Source organism: Mustela lutreola, chromosome 3 (genome assembly GCF_030435805.1).
Source record: "Mustela lutreola isolate mMusLut2 chromosome 3, mMusLut2.pri, whole genome shotgun sequence".
NCBI classification, from domain to species: domain Eukaryota; kingdom Metazoa; phylum Chordata; class Mammalia; order Carnivora; family Mustelidae; genus Mustela; species Mustela lutreola.
In genome coordinates, this window is record NC_081292.1 from 6,827,007 (window position 1) to 6,843,995 (window position 16,989).

Genomic DNA, 16,989 nt, shown 5'->3' on the forward strand with positions numbered 1-16,989 from the left:
CATCTTTTCTGCTTTCTAGTCTCTGCTCCTCCGCTTAGGATGACCTCCCTCTCGCACTCTCCTGCCCTATACCCATGTCCCCCATTCAAAGTTATTTGTACCCAATGGGGCACCTGGGTGGCTCAGTCAATTAAGCATCTACCTTTGCCTCAAGTCATGATCGGGGGATCTTGGGGTTGAGCCCCACACTTCCTCTCGCTCCCCACTCCGGTGCTCTCTTTCAAATGAATACAATATTTTAAATAATTATTTGCCCCCTCATTTCTCTTTCCATTCCACTTGTTTTTATATCTCCCATCCCCTTTTTACACTATTCTGCCATAATTACTTGTTTCTCTGACTTCTACTTCTGAAACTCCCGGAAGTCAAAATGACGACTTAGCCATCTCTGTAACTTCAATACTGTCACAGAAAGAGCTCGAAGAAACACTGTGACATTAAATGACCTAACAGCAGGAATAGACGGACTGATTTTCAAAGAGGAAGAAATGTGTTAAAGCTTCTGAACAACCGGGGTGTGGTGGGAGGAGTCCCCTGCAGGGAACACTCTGCGGTCCTGTCTGCCTCCAAATGGCTCAGCTTATCAGTAGATCTCGTTTACCGTTATTGTAGGGAAAAATCAGGCAGTAAATTGGGTGTCAAAAACCTTCCTCCAGGGACACCTGGGTGGCTCAGTTGGTTGAGTGGCTGCCTTCGGCTCAGGTCATGATCCCAGCGTCCTGGGATCGAGTCCCATGTTGGGCTCCTTGCTTGGCAGGGAGCCTGCTTCTCCCTCTGCCTCTGCCTGCCACTCTGTCTGCCTGTGCTTGCTCTCGCTTCTCTCTCTATGACAAATAAATAAATAAAATCTTTAAAAAAAAAAAAAAAAAACCTTCCTCCAGTTGGCACTGAAGCCTACAGGGGACTGAGAACATTGACCTGACTGTGTGCTGCACCTGACACATGTGCGGCCGACCTCACCGTGATCAGGAGACCCGCGCTGTGCTGCCATTCTTACCTGCCTGCCCCTGACTGGCTTCGGAATCACAAGTTCTTGCACCGAGTTCTCACACTCCTTATAACACTATTTGCCATGGATTTTGTCTTCCCAAAGCCTATTAAAATGATTTTAAAGAAACCACACATTTTCCATTTTCCCCTTAATCCACTCCAGTATGGCCACTCAGTAATATGCCCCCAGGGACCGTTGGAACCGAAAGCAAGTGGATACTGAGGAAGGAGGAAGCAGCTCAGTAGGAGAAATCCATGAACCTTATGGCAGGAAAAGAAGAGAAATTCATTTCCCAGGGAAATCCTCTACTACTCTCTGCCTGGGAAGTACGGCATACATGTCATGTACCAATACCTAAGTTTTTATGAAATCAGAAGGAAAGACAAGAGGGTGAGTTCTGACAGTTTGGTGGTAGAATGTCCTGAGAAGGTCAGTTCAACAGAAAATCAAATAATTTAAGTTATATCCCAAGGAAAATGTTGTTATTTTTTAATAGACAACGTGTATCAATAATGCGGACTAGTAGAAAAAGAAGTATATTGTCATTCTCCTATATCTATCCTTTCCTTATTTAAAAAAAAGACCTTTTAATATAGATGGGTAGATTAACACAAATCTTATCACATACTAGTGAAATATTTAAGACTCTTATTTTAACTATTCAGTGTTCCTGATAACACTTCTCATAACTTCCTACACTATGGGAGAAAATCTATCACTTTCAATCACTGAAACAATCATCAGCATCTCTGATATCATTCACGATGGATTTAAAAAACGGTGAAATCACATGGAAATCAATGTGAAGGAGGACATGTGACCGCCAGGGTCCCATCCGGCCCCGTACGTAAGAGGTTAGATAGCGCTCTACAGAACGTGCCTACTTGTTTGCTCAACACAGCAACTGCCAAAACACTGGTTTTACAGAGAGAAGACATCAATGGGGCACAATCTACAGTCCTTCGAGCCGTCAATGGGGCACAATCTAATGTTGAAACTATAAATAACTCCCTTACGCTGAGAGCTAGAGCGGTGCCCACGCGATGCTGAGGACTGCGGGGTCCCGGGGAATGCTGCAGCACCCTAGCACCTTGGCAGAGAGTTTGGGAAATATCACCCAAAGATTTACTGTGGAACTTCAGTCCATGAAAGAAAAGAGGAAGGAGCAGGTAAGAAAATTATAGAAACCAGAGTTGAAAATGTCCCCAATTTAATGAAAGCTTATAAAAAGCCTTGAGTGATTGAGTCAGCTTCATATCCTGGGTCCAAACCACCACATTCAGCTCCCCGTGCTGATGAACATGATTCACTACTCAGAAAGACAGCCTTCATCTGCTTGGTCCATTCTTCTTCCTACTGTTTTTGGTCTCACCTGCAGGGAGCTAAGACTGCCTGCTACCTGGGAGGAAGGGCCAGCCGGCCAGAGTAAAGGTCAGCGGGAAAGCAGCACAGAACAAGCCAGCTGTTTCGAAGAAGGCGTAGAAGAGCATCCCCACGGGTCCAAGACAGCCTGGCCGAGACCGCTGGGCAGCAGGTCAGGGTGGAGGAGGGGGCCTGCCCAAAGTATGCTGCCTGCAGTGGCCCCCTCTCCAGCTTCCCTCTGCTCTTCCACAGACCCCGAAGGGCCAGCAGGCCACACTTCACAGCAGCGTCCCTGGAGGCATGCACAGGACAGACCGGAAGTGAGGAAACTTCCTCACCTCCTGAGTTATAACAGGTGTTAAGTTTAGTTCTCACATTTGAAACTGAAATGAAAGACTTATTTAGAGTTTATTAAAACTTCTCACTGCAGGATTTAGTTTTAGGTCGTTTACATCTTTCAGCAGAAAAGTATCCTGAAGTGATAAGAATGGGCAACATTCATGAAGCCTCCAGTAATAATTTATTCCACTCTGAAATTCTAAAACGGTGATAGCCACATGACCATTCCCACAAAGCTAATCCCCTAGTGCATTCAGTCTTGGGACAGCGAACTACATCAACACAAAATACTGCAAATGACTGACACTTGATCAGCAAGAGCCTAAAGAATTTGCTATTGTACCGCAGTCACTTAACAATTATTTACTAAGTGATTCCTTTATGCCAGGTCCTAGGGACACAAGAGTCTTTACGGGTTTATATTATCCTGAGGAGAAGCCAATGAAAATGTGAACAAAAAAGGTAGAATTCAGATAAATGCTACGAAGGGACCCCAGCTTTGGGACTGGGGGACAATGACTCTCAAGAAGGTGCTCGGTAAGGCTTCCTAGGCATGGACCTGTGTCTGCCTACCATGTGAGGCCTGGACAAAGCATCCCGAGGTGGGGTCAGTGGGGGCAGTGAATGCAAAAGGCCTGGGAAGGAAATAAGCTTGGCCAGCTGGTCAGAGAGTTAGGAGGCCAGCCAGACCACAGTGCAGAAAACCACAATGTCCGAAAGGGCAAGGAGATCACTAGGTTATGAGTGTGTCCTCGAGCACAGCAGGAAGTTTGGACGTTCTCCTACAGGCAAAGGGAGCCACCCAAAAAACTGAAGCAGGGCGAAGACAAAATCTACTTTAACAGGTTATTAAAGACTACAGATGAAAAGTGGAAGAGCACTGTGGCTAGACTGAGGTGGGGAGGAAGAGGTGATTGATGAAAACCAGACTTCAGGTTTATTTTAAAGGTAAAATCAAAATGGCGGACTGAGGGATTGGATACAGCAAAGGCCTACTAAGACTGTGCACTGGAGACAATTCTCACAGGTCTCAGGACCTCAAAGCCCCGTGCTTCGAGGAGTATGTTTGTCTTCTGTTTTATTACTCTTTTAGACCCTGAAACAGTGTGATTCTATGATGTCTTCCTAAGCTCTGGCTACAAGGAAGTTCAAAGCAAAATTTGAAGACCATCTCTGCGACTGTACTCCTGTGTGCTAACCTAACTCTTGGGGTTTGGTAACCTTCTGTCCTAATTCCCACAACCATTTATTTTTTATTCTGTGAGATGCGCATACTAGTTTGGCAAGTTACTATATGTGATTTAATGAGAGAGTAGTAAAAAACATAAAAGTATTTCCACCATAGATTGTATTAAAGGTGCCATCCTGGGCTGCAATAAAAGTGCAGTGAAAGGGACAGAACCAAAGCTCTATGGAGGAAACGCAGCAGCACGATGGATGGAGAGAAGCCCAGCTCTAGTTGAAATGCAAGGGAGGACCCAAGAGAGGAGAAAGGCATAGACAGTGGAACCGGGGTCTACAAATCTTGGGCGTGTCATCACCTCCCTCCCTTGAGAAATGGTGAGTGAACACACCAGTGGCCCTCACAGGGCTGTTATGAGGCGTAACCTAGTTAATATCTGTAAATGCTTAGAAAAGTACTCAGTCAGTAGTAAGTAGAGGTGTTAAAGTAAGCTTCGGTGTGAGACACAGAGAGCAGCGGGATGTAAAGAGGAGAGGGGCTGGGAAGGACGCAGAACTGCGGGCAGAGGGACGATGTCCACGGGCGTGTGGGAAGGACGTGAGCCCCAGCGCCATGAAATAAACAGTTTCCAGCAGAGGGTGGAACACAGGAAATATGGCAAAGTAATCAGTAAAGACTAAACGGAGTGAGGCCTTACGAAAGAACACAGGAGGGCTCTGGGTACCTCTTCGAGGAAGAGAAAAGCAGAGTATTTGAAAGGTCTGGTGCCGCGGAAGCCCACGGTCAAACGGAGGACAGAAGGTAGGGGTGTGTGAGGCGCTCTGCCCAGCGCTGACTGTGATCCAGCCACACCCGCCACAGGCCACAGGGACGGTACTCACTGCCGACACAACGGAAAGGCTGTCGGTGGCAAGCCATGGACCTGCGTCATCAAGAGGAAGAATTTAATTTTTCTTCTGGGTAGATGGAGGGGTTTCTGCAGATACTATACTCAAAACACCAAAACGTTTCTGCTTTCCTCATCTGTTTAAACTTAATTTAAAACCTGACAGTGAGGGATGCCTACGGCTCAGTTGGTGAAGCATCTGCCTCAGTTCGGGTCCTGGGATCGAGTCCTTTATCAGGCTCCCTGCTCGGAGGGGAGCCTGCTTCTCCCTCTGCCTGCCACTCCCCCTGCTTGTGCTCCCTCTCTCGTTGCCTCTCTCGGACAATGAAATAAAAAAAAAAAAAATCTTAAAAAACAAAACAAAACAAAACAAAAAATCTGACAGTGAAATGAGAACTTATCTTCAGTCAAAATGATAGATCTGGTTAAGGAACACAGCATCTCCTAAAAAGTGCCCTCAACAGTGACACTGAGTGAGCTCCCTTCACTCCGCCTCCATCCGGGAGGGTCATTCTGTGAATGTTGCCTTCTTTAGAAAAAGGGTGTTTGCAGACGTGATTATCAGCTGAGCATCTTGGGAAGGGAGGAGTACTCTGAATCACGGGGGGGGGGGGGGGGGGGGAGCGGGGGCTAAATGCTTTCACGTGGAAGAGGGAAGCAAACAGAGATGCCAGACGGGACAGAAATCAACATGCAGAGACCAGAGTGATAAGGACACAAGGGAAGGCAAGCTGGCAGGCACCCGGAGCTTGCCACCGGCAAGGAAAGGATTCGCTGCTAGAGGGGAACCACCACCTCCACCTTGACTATGGTCTGCCCAACACTGATTTTGGACATCTAGTCCCCGGAACTGATAAATCTCTGTTGTTTAAAGCCACCAAATCTGTGGTCATTCATCACAGCAGCCACAGGAAACTAACGCAGTGAGTACAGTGGACCCCGGAACAACACGGGTTTGAACTGCATGGGTCCATCTGCGCACGGATCTTTTTACAATAAATACAGTACAGTAGTGTAAATGCATTTTCTCCTCATGAATTCCTTTTTAACACTTTCTTTTATCTAGCTTATCTCATTGCAATAATAAAGTATTTAACACATGCACAAAATGTGGTCATCAACTGTGTTATGGGTAAGGCTTCTAGTCAACAGTAGCTTATTAGTAGTAAGTTTTGGGGGAGTGAAAAGTTATACACAGATTTTTGACTATGCAAGAGGTCAATACCACTATCCTCCCACAATGGTCAAGGGTCAACTGGAATTTCTTAGGATTTAAAGTAAATTTAATGGTAGAAGAAATAAAAATGAGAGGAATTTACCATTTACTGAACACCTACATAAATTATTTCATTAAACCATCAACAGCGATCCATTATTAGCCTTTTTTAATAGAATAAACACACTTGGTTCCATGAGCAGATCTGTTTATTTTACATTGCAAGAACACCTGTTTGTAATTTGCTCTCTTTGACCATACACTGATCAACAACACTCAATAAGAAAACTGACTTTTATTCTCCTAAATAAGTTGAAGATATAAAAGAATGCTATTTGAAATTATTTCATTCAAAATCGATCTGAAAAAATATATATGTAGTCACCAGTGAAAAATCTGTTACTTCTTTCTACTGAGTTCTTTTTGGATGCAAAGATTAAAAAATTAAAAATATTTTAAAATAAATCTGAGATACATCTCAATATATGGTTTTGCTTAAACTGTCTTATGAATTCATTAAAACATTTTTTATTTTTCATTATGTTCAGTTAGCTAACATAAAGCACATCATAAGCTTTTGTTGTAGTGTTCAACGATTCATTAGTTGTGTATAACACCCAGGGCTCATCCCAACACATGCTCTCCTTAATACCCACCACCCGGTCACCCCACCTCTGCACGCCCCTCCCCTCCATAACCCTCACTTTGTTTCCAGGAGTCCAGTCTCTCTCACGGTTTGTCTTTCTCTCTGATTTCAGTTTTCATATTAAAAGTAGTCATCAGTCCAAAGACAGAAAAAAAATTCTGTGTATCTGGACCAGCTAAGTTTTCAGATACCACAGAGCATTCACAGTGAATAAAATGACAACAGGCTTCTGGATACTCACTTGGTGCCTGACATGGTGCTCAACACCAGAGATGTGGCAAAGAACTGGCCTAATCCTGTACTCAATGGGGAAGGCACATGCTTCCAAGACTTCAATTTGCGTATCAATATTACTATTTTAAAACAAGCCTCATTTTTAAAAAATTTAAAAATTAATATTAGGGGCACTGAGTGGCTCAGTAGTTAGCCATCTGTTTATGCAACAGGTAATGATCCCGGTGTCCTGGGATGGAGTCCCGCACTGGGCTCCCTGCTCAGCAGGAAGCCTGCTTCTTCTTCTCCCACTCCCCCTGCTTGTGTTCCCTCTCTCACTGTGTCTCTGTCAAATAAATAAATAAAATCTTAAAAAAAAATTAATATTAGAGTGATAAATAAACTTGCCTATAGTCATCAGCCAGTAAGTGGTACAGGTTCTATTTAAACCCAGGAATATCTCACTCCAAGCAAAGTGAATCCCCTTAATTACAACATCATAATGTCTGAATATATTCTTGCAGGTTTTGTGAGGATATACTGATAGAGCTGTTTGACTATTAATAAAGGAGACATTAAAATGGTTGCCATGGTACCCTATTCTAATGACAAAAAAAGTAAGTCAATTAATAACACCTACCTGGTTATTGCTGGGGTGGGTACACCTCTTGTACGCAAGGTGGGTTTCCCTCGAACAACTGGTACATCCGCATTTTCTGAACCACCGTTCAAATATGTTAATTCTTGGAGCTGGGCTTGCCTGATTTCATCATTATAGTCCTACACAGAAGACAGAGGACAACATAACTCAGCTCATGTGAAAAATACAAAAGTATTTAGGACAAGAATAAAACAATTTTTAATAGAAGAAAGGGCAAGTAAATAGCTGAATTCATAAAATAAGATTTGAGACTGTTGAAATGAAAATGCATCAATAAATTGTTATAAAAAAGGGGGAGGGTATTTTTACCAAACTATAATTTTCTACAATCAGCCATTATTCCTTCTGCTGGGCCTACTTTCCAAGTAAGATACTTATAAGCAAATTAAAAAACCATATACAGACACATGGCACTGTTATTTACAACTCAGTTCAACTAGTAGTTACTGCGATCTGTGAAGGACCACTAAAAGAGCTAGAGGAGGAAGCCTGGCTCCCTACAGCCAAGGAGCTCACAATCTAACAGAGGAGGAGGACATCCATACAACAGGATAGCTTTACTGAAATTAAAGACCACGCGTACACGTTCTTCTTGTACATTTCCATTTGGATATTATACTAGAAAAACGCACCATTTTCAAAGCTGAATATATCTTATTCTTGGAGACTTGCTCTTCTTTATCTTACGACTGTTTAAATATTCAACTGAAAAACCCAGGGAGCCATCCTTGAGTACTCCTTTCCTGAATATCTCCAACCCCACTCAAGAATCATCAAGAAGTGTGATCTGTTTTACAATAAAACAAAAGTTCAGGTCTAAACTGTCAAAAAGGAAAGTCTTGTAACTCAGCTATAGGCAAGAAGAGCAGGTTCCCAAAAGAAGTATCATCTAAGGATGAATGTGAACTAACTACCAGAAGGGGGGCAGTACAGTACTGTAGCTGGAGGTAAAAGCACATTTTAAGACCTAAAGAAATGGTGTCCAGGGAACATGAAGAAGTGCCATACGGCTGAATTACAAGATCAACTTGGGGTGTGTTTTTTTGGGGAGGGGGGTTGGGCTCAAAGTGGAAAGGAAAGCAGAAAGCAAATTAAACAAAGTCTTCAGTCATTTTAAATATAACTTTAAAGGTTTAAAATTAAGGGTACTAAAAGGCACTTTAGAGTTTTAAGGAAGAAAGTTGCATATCTAGGTTTGTGTTTTAGAAATATTATGAACAATTGGATGCTATCAAATTAGGTAACTAAGATGACAGAAAGACACGGATGAATTTCTATAAAGACACAGATTACCAAAACTGACTGAAGAAGAAATGGGAAATCTGACAGATAAGCCAAGAGACTAAATTAGTACTCATTAAGTGTCCTGCAATGAGAAGCCTAGGCCCACAAAACTTTAATGATGAATTCTACAAATAATTAATAAAGAATTAATGCTAATCCTTCACAAACTTCCAGAAAAATGAAAGAAGAGGGAGTACTTCCTCACTGTCTCTATAAAGCCAGTACTGTCAGGGACCACAACAGACAAAGACATTGCAAGAAAAGAAACCTATAAATGAATATCCTTATGAACACAGAAACAAAGGCTCTCAAAAAAATTAGGAAGCCAAATCCAACAGCATAAACAAAATTAAAGGGGGAAATATACACAAGAATAAGTAAAACTTATTCCAGAATTGCTAGTTGCCTTAATATAAAAAAAAAAAATCAATTAATATAACAGCATAAAAACAGAATAAGGAACAAAAAAACGATTATTTTAATACAAAGAAACCAAATCACTTGTGAGAAGAATCCAATACTTTAATGATACAAACACTCAACAACTAAGAAATCCCAGAGTTAACACTGTATTTAATAGTAAAAATGTAGAAGAATCATCCTGAGATGAGGAACAAGATAAGGATGTCTACTCTCACCCCTTCTATCCAACATCACACTTGAGGTTCTAGTCGGGACAATAATGTAAGAAACAAATAAATAGCGTTCAGATCGAAGGGGAGAACTAAACAACCTTTATTCATAGATGGGATAACCCTGTATATAGAAATCAAAAGAATCCACAAAAACATTATTAAATAATCACATTACAAAAGGCTTCAGGATATAATGAGATCAATATACCAAAATCAATTTTATTTCTTTATGAACAAAACAAAAATAAAATTAAGACAATAATTCCACTTAAAGTATCATAAAGAACAGCATAGGAATAAATTAACAAAATAAGAGCAAGATTTGTATACTGTACAACAAAATACTATTGGAAGAAATTTTTTAAAATCTAAGTAAATGGAAACATACCCAATGTTCATGGATAGGAGGACCTAATATTGTTATGATGACAATATCTCTACCTTACTGTCCCACCTCCCAGACTGATCTACAGAGATGAGGAAATCCCTATCAAAATCCCAACTGGCTTCTTTGTTAAAATTTCTATGAAAATCCAAGGGACCTAGTATATCCAGCATATCCAGTATATCCAGCATAATTTTAAGAAAAAAGAACAAAATTGGAGGACTAATATAATCCCATTTCAAAACTTACCACAAAGCCAGAGTAACAAAGACTGTGCAGTATTGGCTTAAAGGGTAGACATAAAGATCAGTGAAATAGAATTGGGAGCCCAGAAATAAGTTACTATAGATTGATGTTCAAACACTCTCTTTAACAAGTGATACTATAGTAATAAGAACACTGAAGATAATGGAAGTCTTACACCTTGCTGGCGGCAATGAAAACTGGTCCAGCCACTTGGAAAAACCAGTTAGCACTACCTCAAAAATACTTTTTTTTTTTTCCTTAAAGATTTTATTTATTTATTTGACAGAGAGAGAGAGAGAGAGAGAGAGATCACAAGTAGGCAGAGAGGCAGGCAGAGAGAGAGAGGGAAGCAGGATCCCCGCTGGACCATCCTGCTCCATCCCAGGACCCTGAGATAATGACCTGAGCTGAAGGCAGGCAGAGGCTTAACCCACTGAGTGACTCAGGCGCCCCTCAAAAATGTTTAACACAGAGCTACCATGAAACCTAATAATTCCACTTTTGGGTCAGACCCAAGAAAGTGAGAACATACATCCCTCCAAAAATCAGTACACAAATGTTCACAGCAGCATTCTTGATAATAGCCAGAAAGTACAAATAATCCCAACCGAAGTCCTTGACTAATAAAGAATGGACAAATAAAACATAGCATATCCATACAATGGAATATCACCCAGCAATGAAAAGCAGCTTCAATGTACCTTGAAAAGAGTACGCTGAATGAAAGAACGCAGGACAAAAGACTACACATACTGTTCCGTTTTACACAAAATGTCAAAAACAGGCAAGTCCACAGAGACAGATTACTGGTGGTATGAGACAGAGAGCTGAGGGACAGCAGGGGACTGGAATGGGCACTGCTTGCTCAAAGGTATGGGGTTGCTCTGAGGAATGATGAAAATCTAAAACAGATTGTAGTGATGGCTCCGTAACTGTGAGAGCACAACAATCCAGTGAACTCTGTGCGTTTAATGGGTGAACTGTAGGGTATGTGAATTTTATCTCCATAAAGGCTGCGTAAAATGCAAAAAAGTGAGTGAGTGGTTGACTAGGGAGGAAGAAGAATGGGAAGTCACTGTTCATTACGAGGTTTACTTGGGGGTAATAAAAATGGTCTTGGGTTATGGTGACAGCCACAGAACTCTATGAATACACGAAAAGCCACTGAATTATATACGTTATAGGAGTGAATTTTATGTGATGTGATTTAGATCTCCATAAAGATATTACATGGAAAAAAGCACACCAGAGGCAGAAATCCCAGATGGAAGCTCATAATTCCAGTATGTGGTAAGGACAACCTGGAGTACAGAAGTGGCAGGCAGGATGAAGAAAGGTAGTTTTGATGTTATTTATAATGTTTAATTTTTCATAGAAATGGTAATATCCTAGATGGCAGAGGTATATCAGCAAAGTCAAGAATGTCAGTGGACATCTGAAAATAAGAGGGATAAGTAACAATGGTATCATGTTGTAATCAGTTTGGTACAGGTTGACTCCGCACTGGCTTATGACACATTAATTCTGAGAAGTCCTGTAAAAATCAGATATAAAAACTAGAAATTTAGAAGTTAAAGATATGGATACAGAAGTGGACAAGGAAGGGTTACTCAGGTGCTACACAGCACTGAGCAGGTGCTGTCGTCAAGGCGGGCCTGTGGCTGGCCCCCAGAAGATAACCTCGAAGCCCAGAGAGGGGACCGCTTGCTAAGAGATTCTGTATGCGTGGGTTTGAGGCCAAGTGGTGCAGTGGGGCCAACCAAGTCTGCCCTAGCGATGGGATCAGTGGGGAACCTTTGTTTTGGCTCAGGAAGTGGCGTGGTGGTGCTGGACTGGGCGCAGCTGAGTTCAGACCAGGGGCGCCGTATGCGTACGTGATGGATCACCAATAAAAACCGTGCAGCAGGGTGCCTGGGTGGCTCAATGGGTTAAGCCTCTGCCTTTGGCTCAGGTCATGAAATCAGAGTCCTGGGATATTGAGCCCCACACTGGGCTCTCTGCTTGGTGCAGAGCCTGCTTCCCCCTCTCTCTGCCTGCCTCTCAGCCTACTTGTGATCTCTGTCTCTGTCAAATAAATAAATAACATCTTTAAAAAAAATAAAATAAAAACCATGCACGCCATGGCGCAGGGGAGCCTCACTAGTTGTTGTGTGTGTTGTCGCGCATCACTGCTGGAAGAATCAAACATGTTCCTGCGGAATTCCCCGCAAAGGGACCCTTGGAAGCCCAGGCCAGACTTTTCCCTGTGCTCCTTTTCTGATTTTGATCTGTATCCTTTTGTGGAAATAATCCATAATCACAGTGTATAACCAATTGTCTGAGTCCTATGGGTCCTTCTAGAGAATTAATGAGCTTTTGCGGGTACCTCTAGCAAGAAATCATCTGTGTACAAATGTCAGCAATAAGCAGGATTGTTTGGGACATGTTACTGGAGCAGGAGAAGGGCTCTGGACAGCTATGCACGGTAACAGAAGAAAAGCCACCCAGGGGAGATGGATAAGGGGAGGCAAGCACCTGAGAGGGACACGGAGTTCAGCCTAGCATGAAAAACACAGGAAGTCAATGCTGCATCCCATGGGATCCCACAGGATCCAAGAGTAAAGCCAATACTGACTTCAGCAAGGGTAGTTTTGGGAAGGGCGGAGCTGGAATCCATCTCAGGGGAAGGGAGAGGGAGGGAGGGAAAGTCACAGACACAGAGCAGGCAGGCAGGTTCTCCAGCTGTGTGGCTCCATGAAGAGGAAGAGGAGGGACTGCCCCTGGAGTGAGGAATGGAGGCTCTTACGATACAAGTGTGAATAAAAGATTCAGGGGCAACAGTTTCCTGAATTATTTAGAGTTTAAAATACGAAATAGACTTCATACACTTATTTAAAAAAAAAAAAATCTGCTATCTCTTCCTTACTTTTCCAAAAGCAGAGTATAAAAAATGACTTGAATTCTGTAGTGGAAGGCACTGTGGAATAGGAAAAGTAGTGTGAATATCAGTCGAAAAGAAAGTCCAGAGAAGGCTGAAACCATAAGAAGCAAACACTTGCAGAGGCAAATTCAACCTGCCATGATTAGTGGGACGGGCACACGACCAGGCGTCTAGGTTTTCTTGCAGACGGAGGTTCTTTCTCTAACTTATTTAGGGCACTATGATCTCAAAAGACTCATTTCAATCTATCATTATTTCACCCTCTCTAAAATAAGCCTTTTAATATGCTCCTTACTATTTTACTAAAAATGTGTGAAGATTCATAAATTATTTGTAAAGCACATGCTAAATAAAATGTGAAAATGTGCTACATAAATGCTAAATATTTGCCCTGTTGGAAAGTGCAAGGAGGTGTGACACAAAACTGTATGTGGTTCCAAAATAGGTTCATGGGAAAAGAACACAGCATCCAAAAATACCATTAAAAATTTTAAACGGAAAAAGAAACTGCTCTAAGTGATTACAATGGTGTCACAAAAATTAGAATGAAAGCCCATTTTAGACATCACCTTTGTAAAGATACATTCTCAAAAAGACAGACTGTGTAGTCAGAAACAAATTATGGAATTTGAGTCAACACATCTGGGTTAAGCCTGAATTTAATGAACTGGACTCATCACATTTGTGATGTAAGACAACTTTTTAAAATTTTAGGGAACTGTTTCTGTCAGATAGGACTATTAATAAAAATCATTGTAGTTATAGTTTTCTTGGTCTGTAATATGATGATTTGAAATCAAGCGAGAAACCAAGTGACATATATTAGCACACAGACTAAATGATAATTCTACATTTTAAACTAGTCATTAGTAAATTAACATTTTTAACTTCCTATCAGAAAAGTGAAAATATTATCACACTAATTCAAACAGGTCATCAATTGGGAAGAGTGGAAAAGTGATCCGAATTCTAATTACACAGGTACACGTGGGATTTTCCTGTCCAGTAAATTCAGAACATACTTAGATGTGTTAGCCTAGAGAATGGGAAAAAAACTTTTTAAATGAAATAATTAAAAATAATTCATTAAAATTTAGTGGATACTCAGCTACGAATGTTCTCTTCAGATATATCTGCCCAAATACACCAATGATTATGTCAAAGACTAATCGTGGGATCAAAGTCTATATTATAATCTACAGAAATAACATAAATGCTCATTATTTGAAGACTGAATACATACTTCTAGAACATGTATATGATGAAATATGCAGACACCAAAAAGAATGAAGGGAAATTTTATACATCCTCATATGGTCAGAGGTCCAAAATACTCTTTAAGATTTCAAAAAATAAATGTTATGAGAGAATATAGGACTTGTGATATAGCTAAACATGAAGCTTAGTAAAACCTTTCCATAAAAAGCAACAATAAAAGCTGACCACACAGTTAAAATCAACCATTTCAGGGGCACCTGGGTGGATCAGTTGTTAAGCATCTGCCTTCAGCTCAGGTCATGGTCCCAGGGTCCTGGGATCAAGCCCTGCATCAGGCTCCCTGCTCGATGGGAAGCCTGCTTCTCCCTCTCCTACTCCCCTGCTTATGTTCCCTCTCTTGTTCTCTCTCTCTCTCTCTCTCTCTCTCTCCCTCTCTCGCTGTCAAATAAATAAATAAATAAAATCTTTAAAAAACCAATTATATCTTAAAACAAAAACAAAAACAAAAACAAACCATTTCCGAACTCTGGGAACTGACTGAAGTTGCATAAGAAAGTGAAAACACAGTAACTTTATTAGTGTCAGGTACAAAACGTGGGAGTCTGGCATTTTTTCTGGGGAGGCTGCCATCCCTCTTCCCCACTCCAGACCGTGTCAGTTCCACTGCTAGGGAAGGGCATGAAAACCAATAGTTTGCTGCAGGAGGAAGTTCACTTAATTTGGAACAAAGTGTGGGGAAAAAAACAAAACAAAACATGCCCAACAGCACTGTCAATATCAGTAATAATTCTGGTAGCAAATACATAAAATTCCAGTGAATTAGCAAGCCTAATATTCAGGTTTGGGGTGGGGCAAGCAACAGACTGGAGGACTAGCCAGAAACTTAACAGTCATGGAGAGTCCTGATGTGTTCTCTGCACATCTCTGCTGAATATAAGGCCTGAAGAGAGCGTAAAGCTCCCCCCCACCCCCCCATCCCTTCCCAACAATGACTCTAGGCATGTGTAAAGGACATACAGGGATCAAGACCTCAAGTCACAAGTCAAGACTAGGGCAGCTGTGACAACTGACCAGCCTATGGGTGCTCCCCCCAGTTCCATCAGCAGAGGCTGGAATCCTTATCAACACATGCGTGTTAGCACGGCCTTTGATTAACCGCGAGTGATGCTGATGCCGAGGGCGCAGCCAGTGGCCCAGGTTAGAATACAAGTGAGGTGAAAAATGAACCAAGCCATAAACCATGAAGTAGACAGACTGCACATTTAGTCCAAATAAATCACTAGAAACGAAGGGAAAAAAACCCACAACAACAACCCTGGAGACTAAAATGAATCAGAATGCAAATGTGCTATAATATGTTATCTGAAGTGTGGAGTTTTCACGAAAAGTTAAGAGACATGCAAAGAAACAAGAAAATGTGACCCATATACAGAGAAAGCAAGCAAGCAAGCAGGCGAGCAGTAGGAAGAAGCTGTCTTGGAGAGGGTCCAAGATGTTGGGGGGAAAAAAGAGAGAGAGAGAGAGAAAGATTAAAAGAAAAAAAAAAAAGAGAGAGAGAAAGTACAGCAACTACAATGAAATTTAACCAAAGGAGCTTAACAACAGATTTGAGATGGCAAAAGAATGAGTCTACAAACTTGATAAGCCAGTTAAAATTACCCAGTCAGGAACACAGAGAAGGAAGGATGAAGAGAAAGGAGCCTCAGAGATGTGTCAAACACCGTCAAGCGCACCAGCACACGAGTCAGGGGACTCCAGGACTGATGGGAGCAGAGGAGAAAGAAAAAGGCAAAAAATCCTAAAGAAACAATGGCTGAAAATGTTCCACATTTCAAGAAAAATGTACACTTATGGATCCACAAAGCTTAATGAGTAAGAAGGATAAGCATACACAATTACAGTCCAATTAATGAAAATGAAAGACAAAATGTTGGCAGCAGCAAGAGAAAAGCAACAGATCATGTACCAAACAACAAAATCATTAAGGACTCTTCTCATCAAAAATAACTAAGTCCAAAAAGTGCAGACTGGTGGTCTCTACCACCTGAAAGAAAAAACTGTCAGCCAGGAATTATATAAACTATCTTTTAGAGGACAGGGGAAATAAAGACATTCTGAGAAAAAAAAAAACAACAATTTTGGAAGGTAGCAGATCAAGGTTACAAGAAAGACTAAAGGAAGTCCTTTGGGCTGAAAAGGGGTAGTACCATATGGCGACTCTATCCACAGGAAGTAACAAAGGGCACCAGAAATAGTAAATGTGTGGGTTAATACAAAGGTTATGGAAATATTGCTCTACTAGCCAATATCCCTCATGATTATAGATGTAAAGATCTTTAATAAACTACTAGCAAATCAATCCTAGCAACATGTAATATGACCAAGTGGGATTTCAGTTGGGAATGCAAGGTTGGCTTAACAACTGAAAACCAACTAATGCCATACACTATTATTTAAAAAAAAAAAAAAAAAAAAAGAGGGGGGGGGATAAATCACATGATCATTTCAACGGGCAGAAAAAACAACTCGCAAAATCCAGCACTCAGCCACAATAATATTCTCAAGACCCAGGAACAGGAGAGAACTTCCTCCACAAGGTAAAGGGCAGCAAGGGAAAGCTTACAGCTGGCTTCATATTTAATGGTGAAAGACTAAGAGCAACAAGCAAAGATGTTCCACCTTCACCATTCCTGCTCAACAACGCATCCAAAGTTCTAGTCAGTGTGATGGGGGAAGAATAAAATAAAAAACTAAAGGCATTAAGATTTCAACCGAAGAAATAAAACTTACTTTTTCCACAGATA

General features: G+C 41.3%; 1 protein-coding gene across 5 annotated transcripts in view; it reads right to left on the reverse strand.

The window, feature by feature from the left end:
• The window catches only part of KHDRBS3 (KH RNA binding domain containing, signal transduction associated 3), a 186,393-nt gene that overhangs the window by 75,521 nt on the left and 93,883 nt on the right, over positions 1 to 16,989 (reverse strand). For all 5 annotated transcript variants that reach the window (XM_059165559.1, XM_059165556.1, XM_059165555.1 and 2 more), the window contains one exon: positions 7,477 to 7,616. In XM_059165559.1, the coding sequence (XP_059021542.1) occupies positions 7,477 to 7,616 (140 nt within the window). The remainder of the gene's footprint in view (positions 1 to 7,476; positions 7,617 to 16,989) is intronic.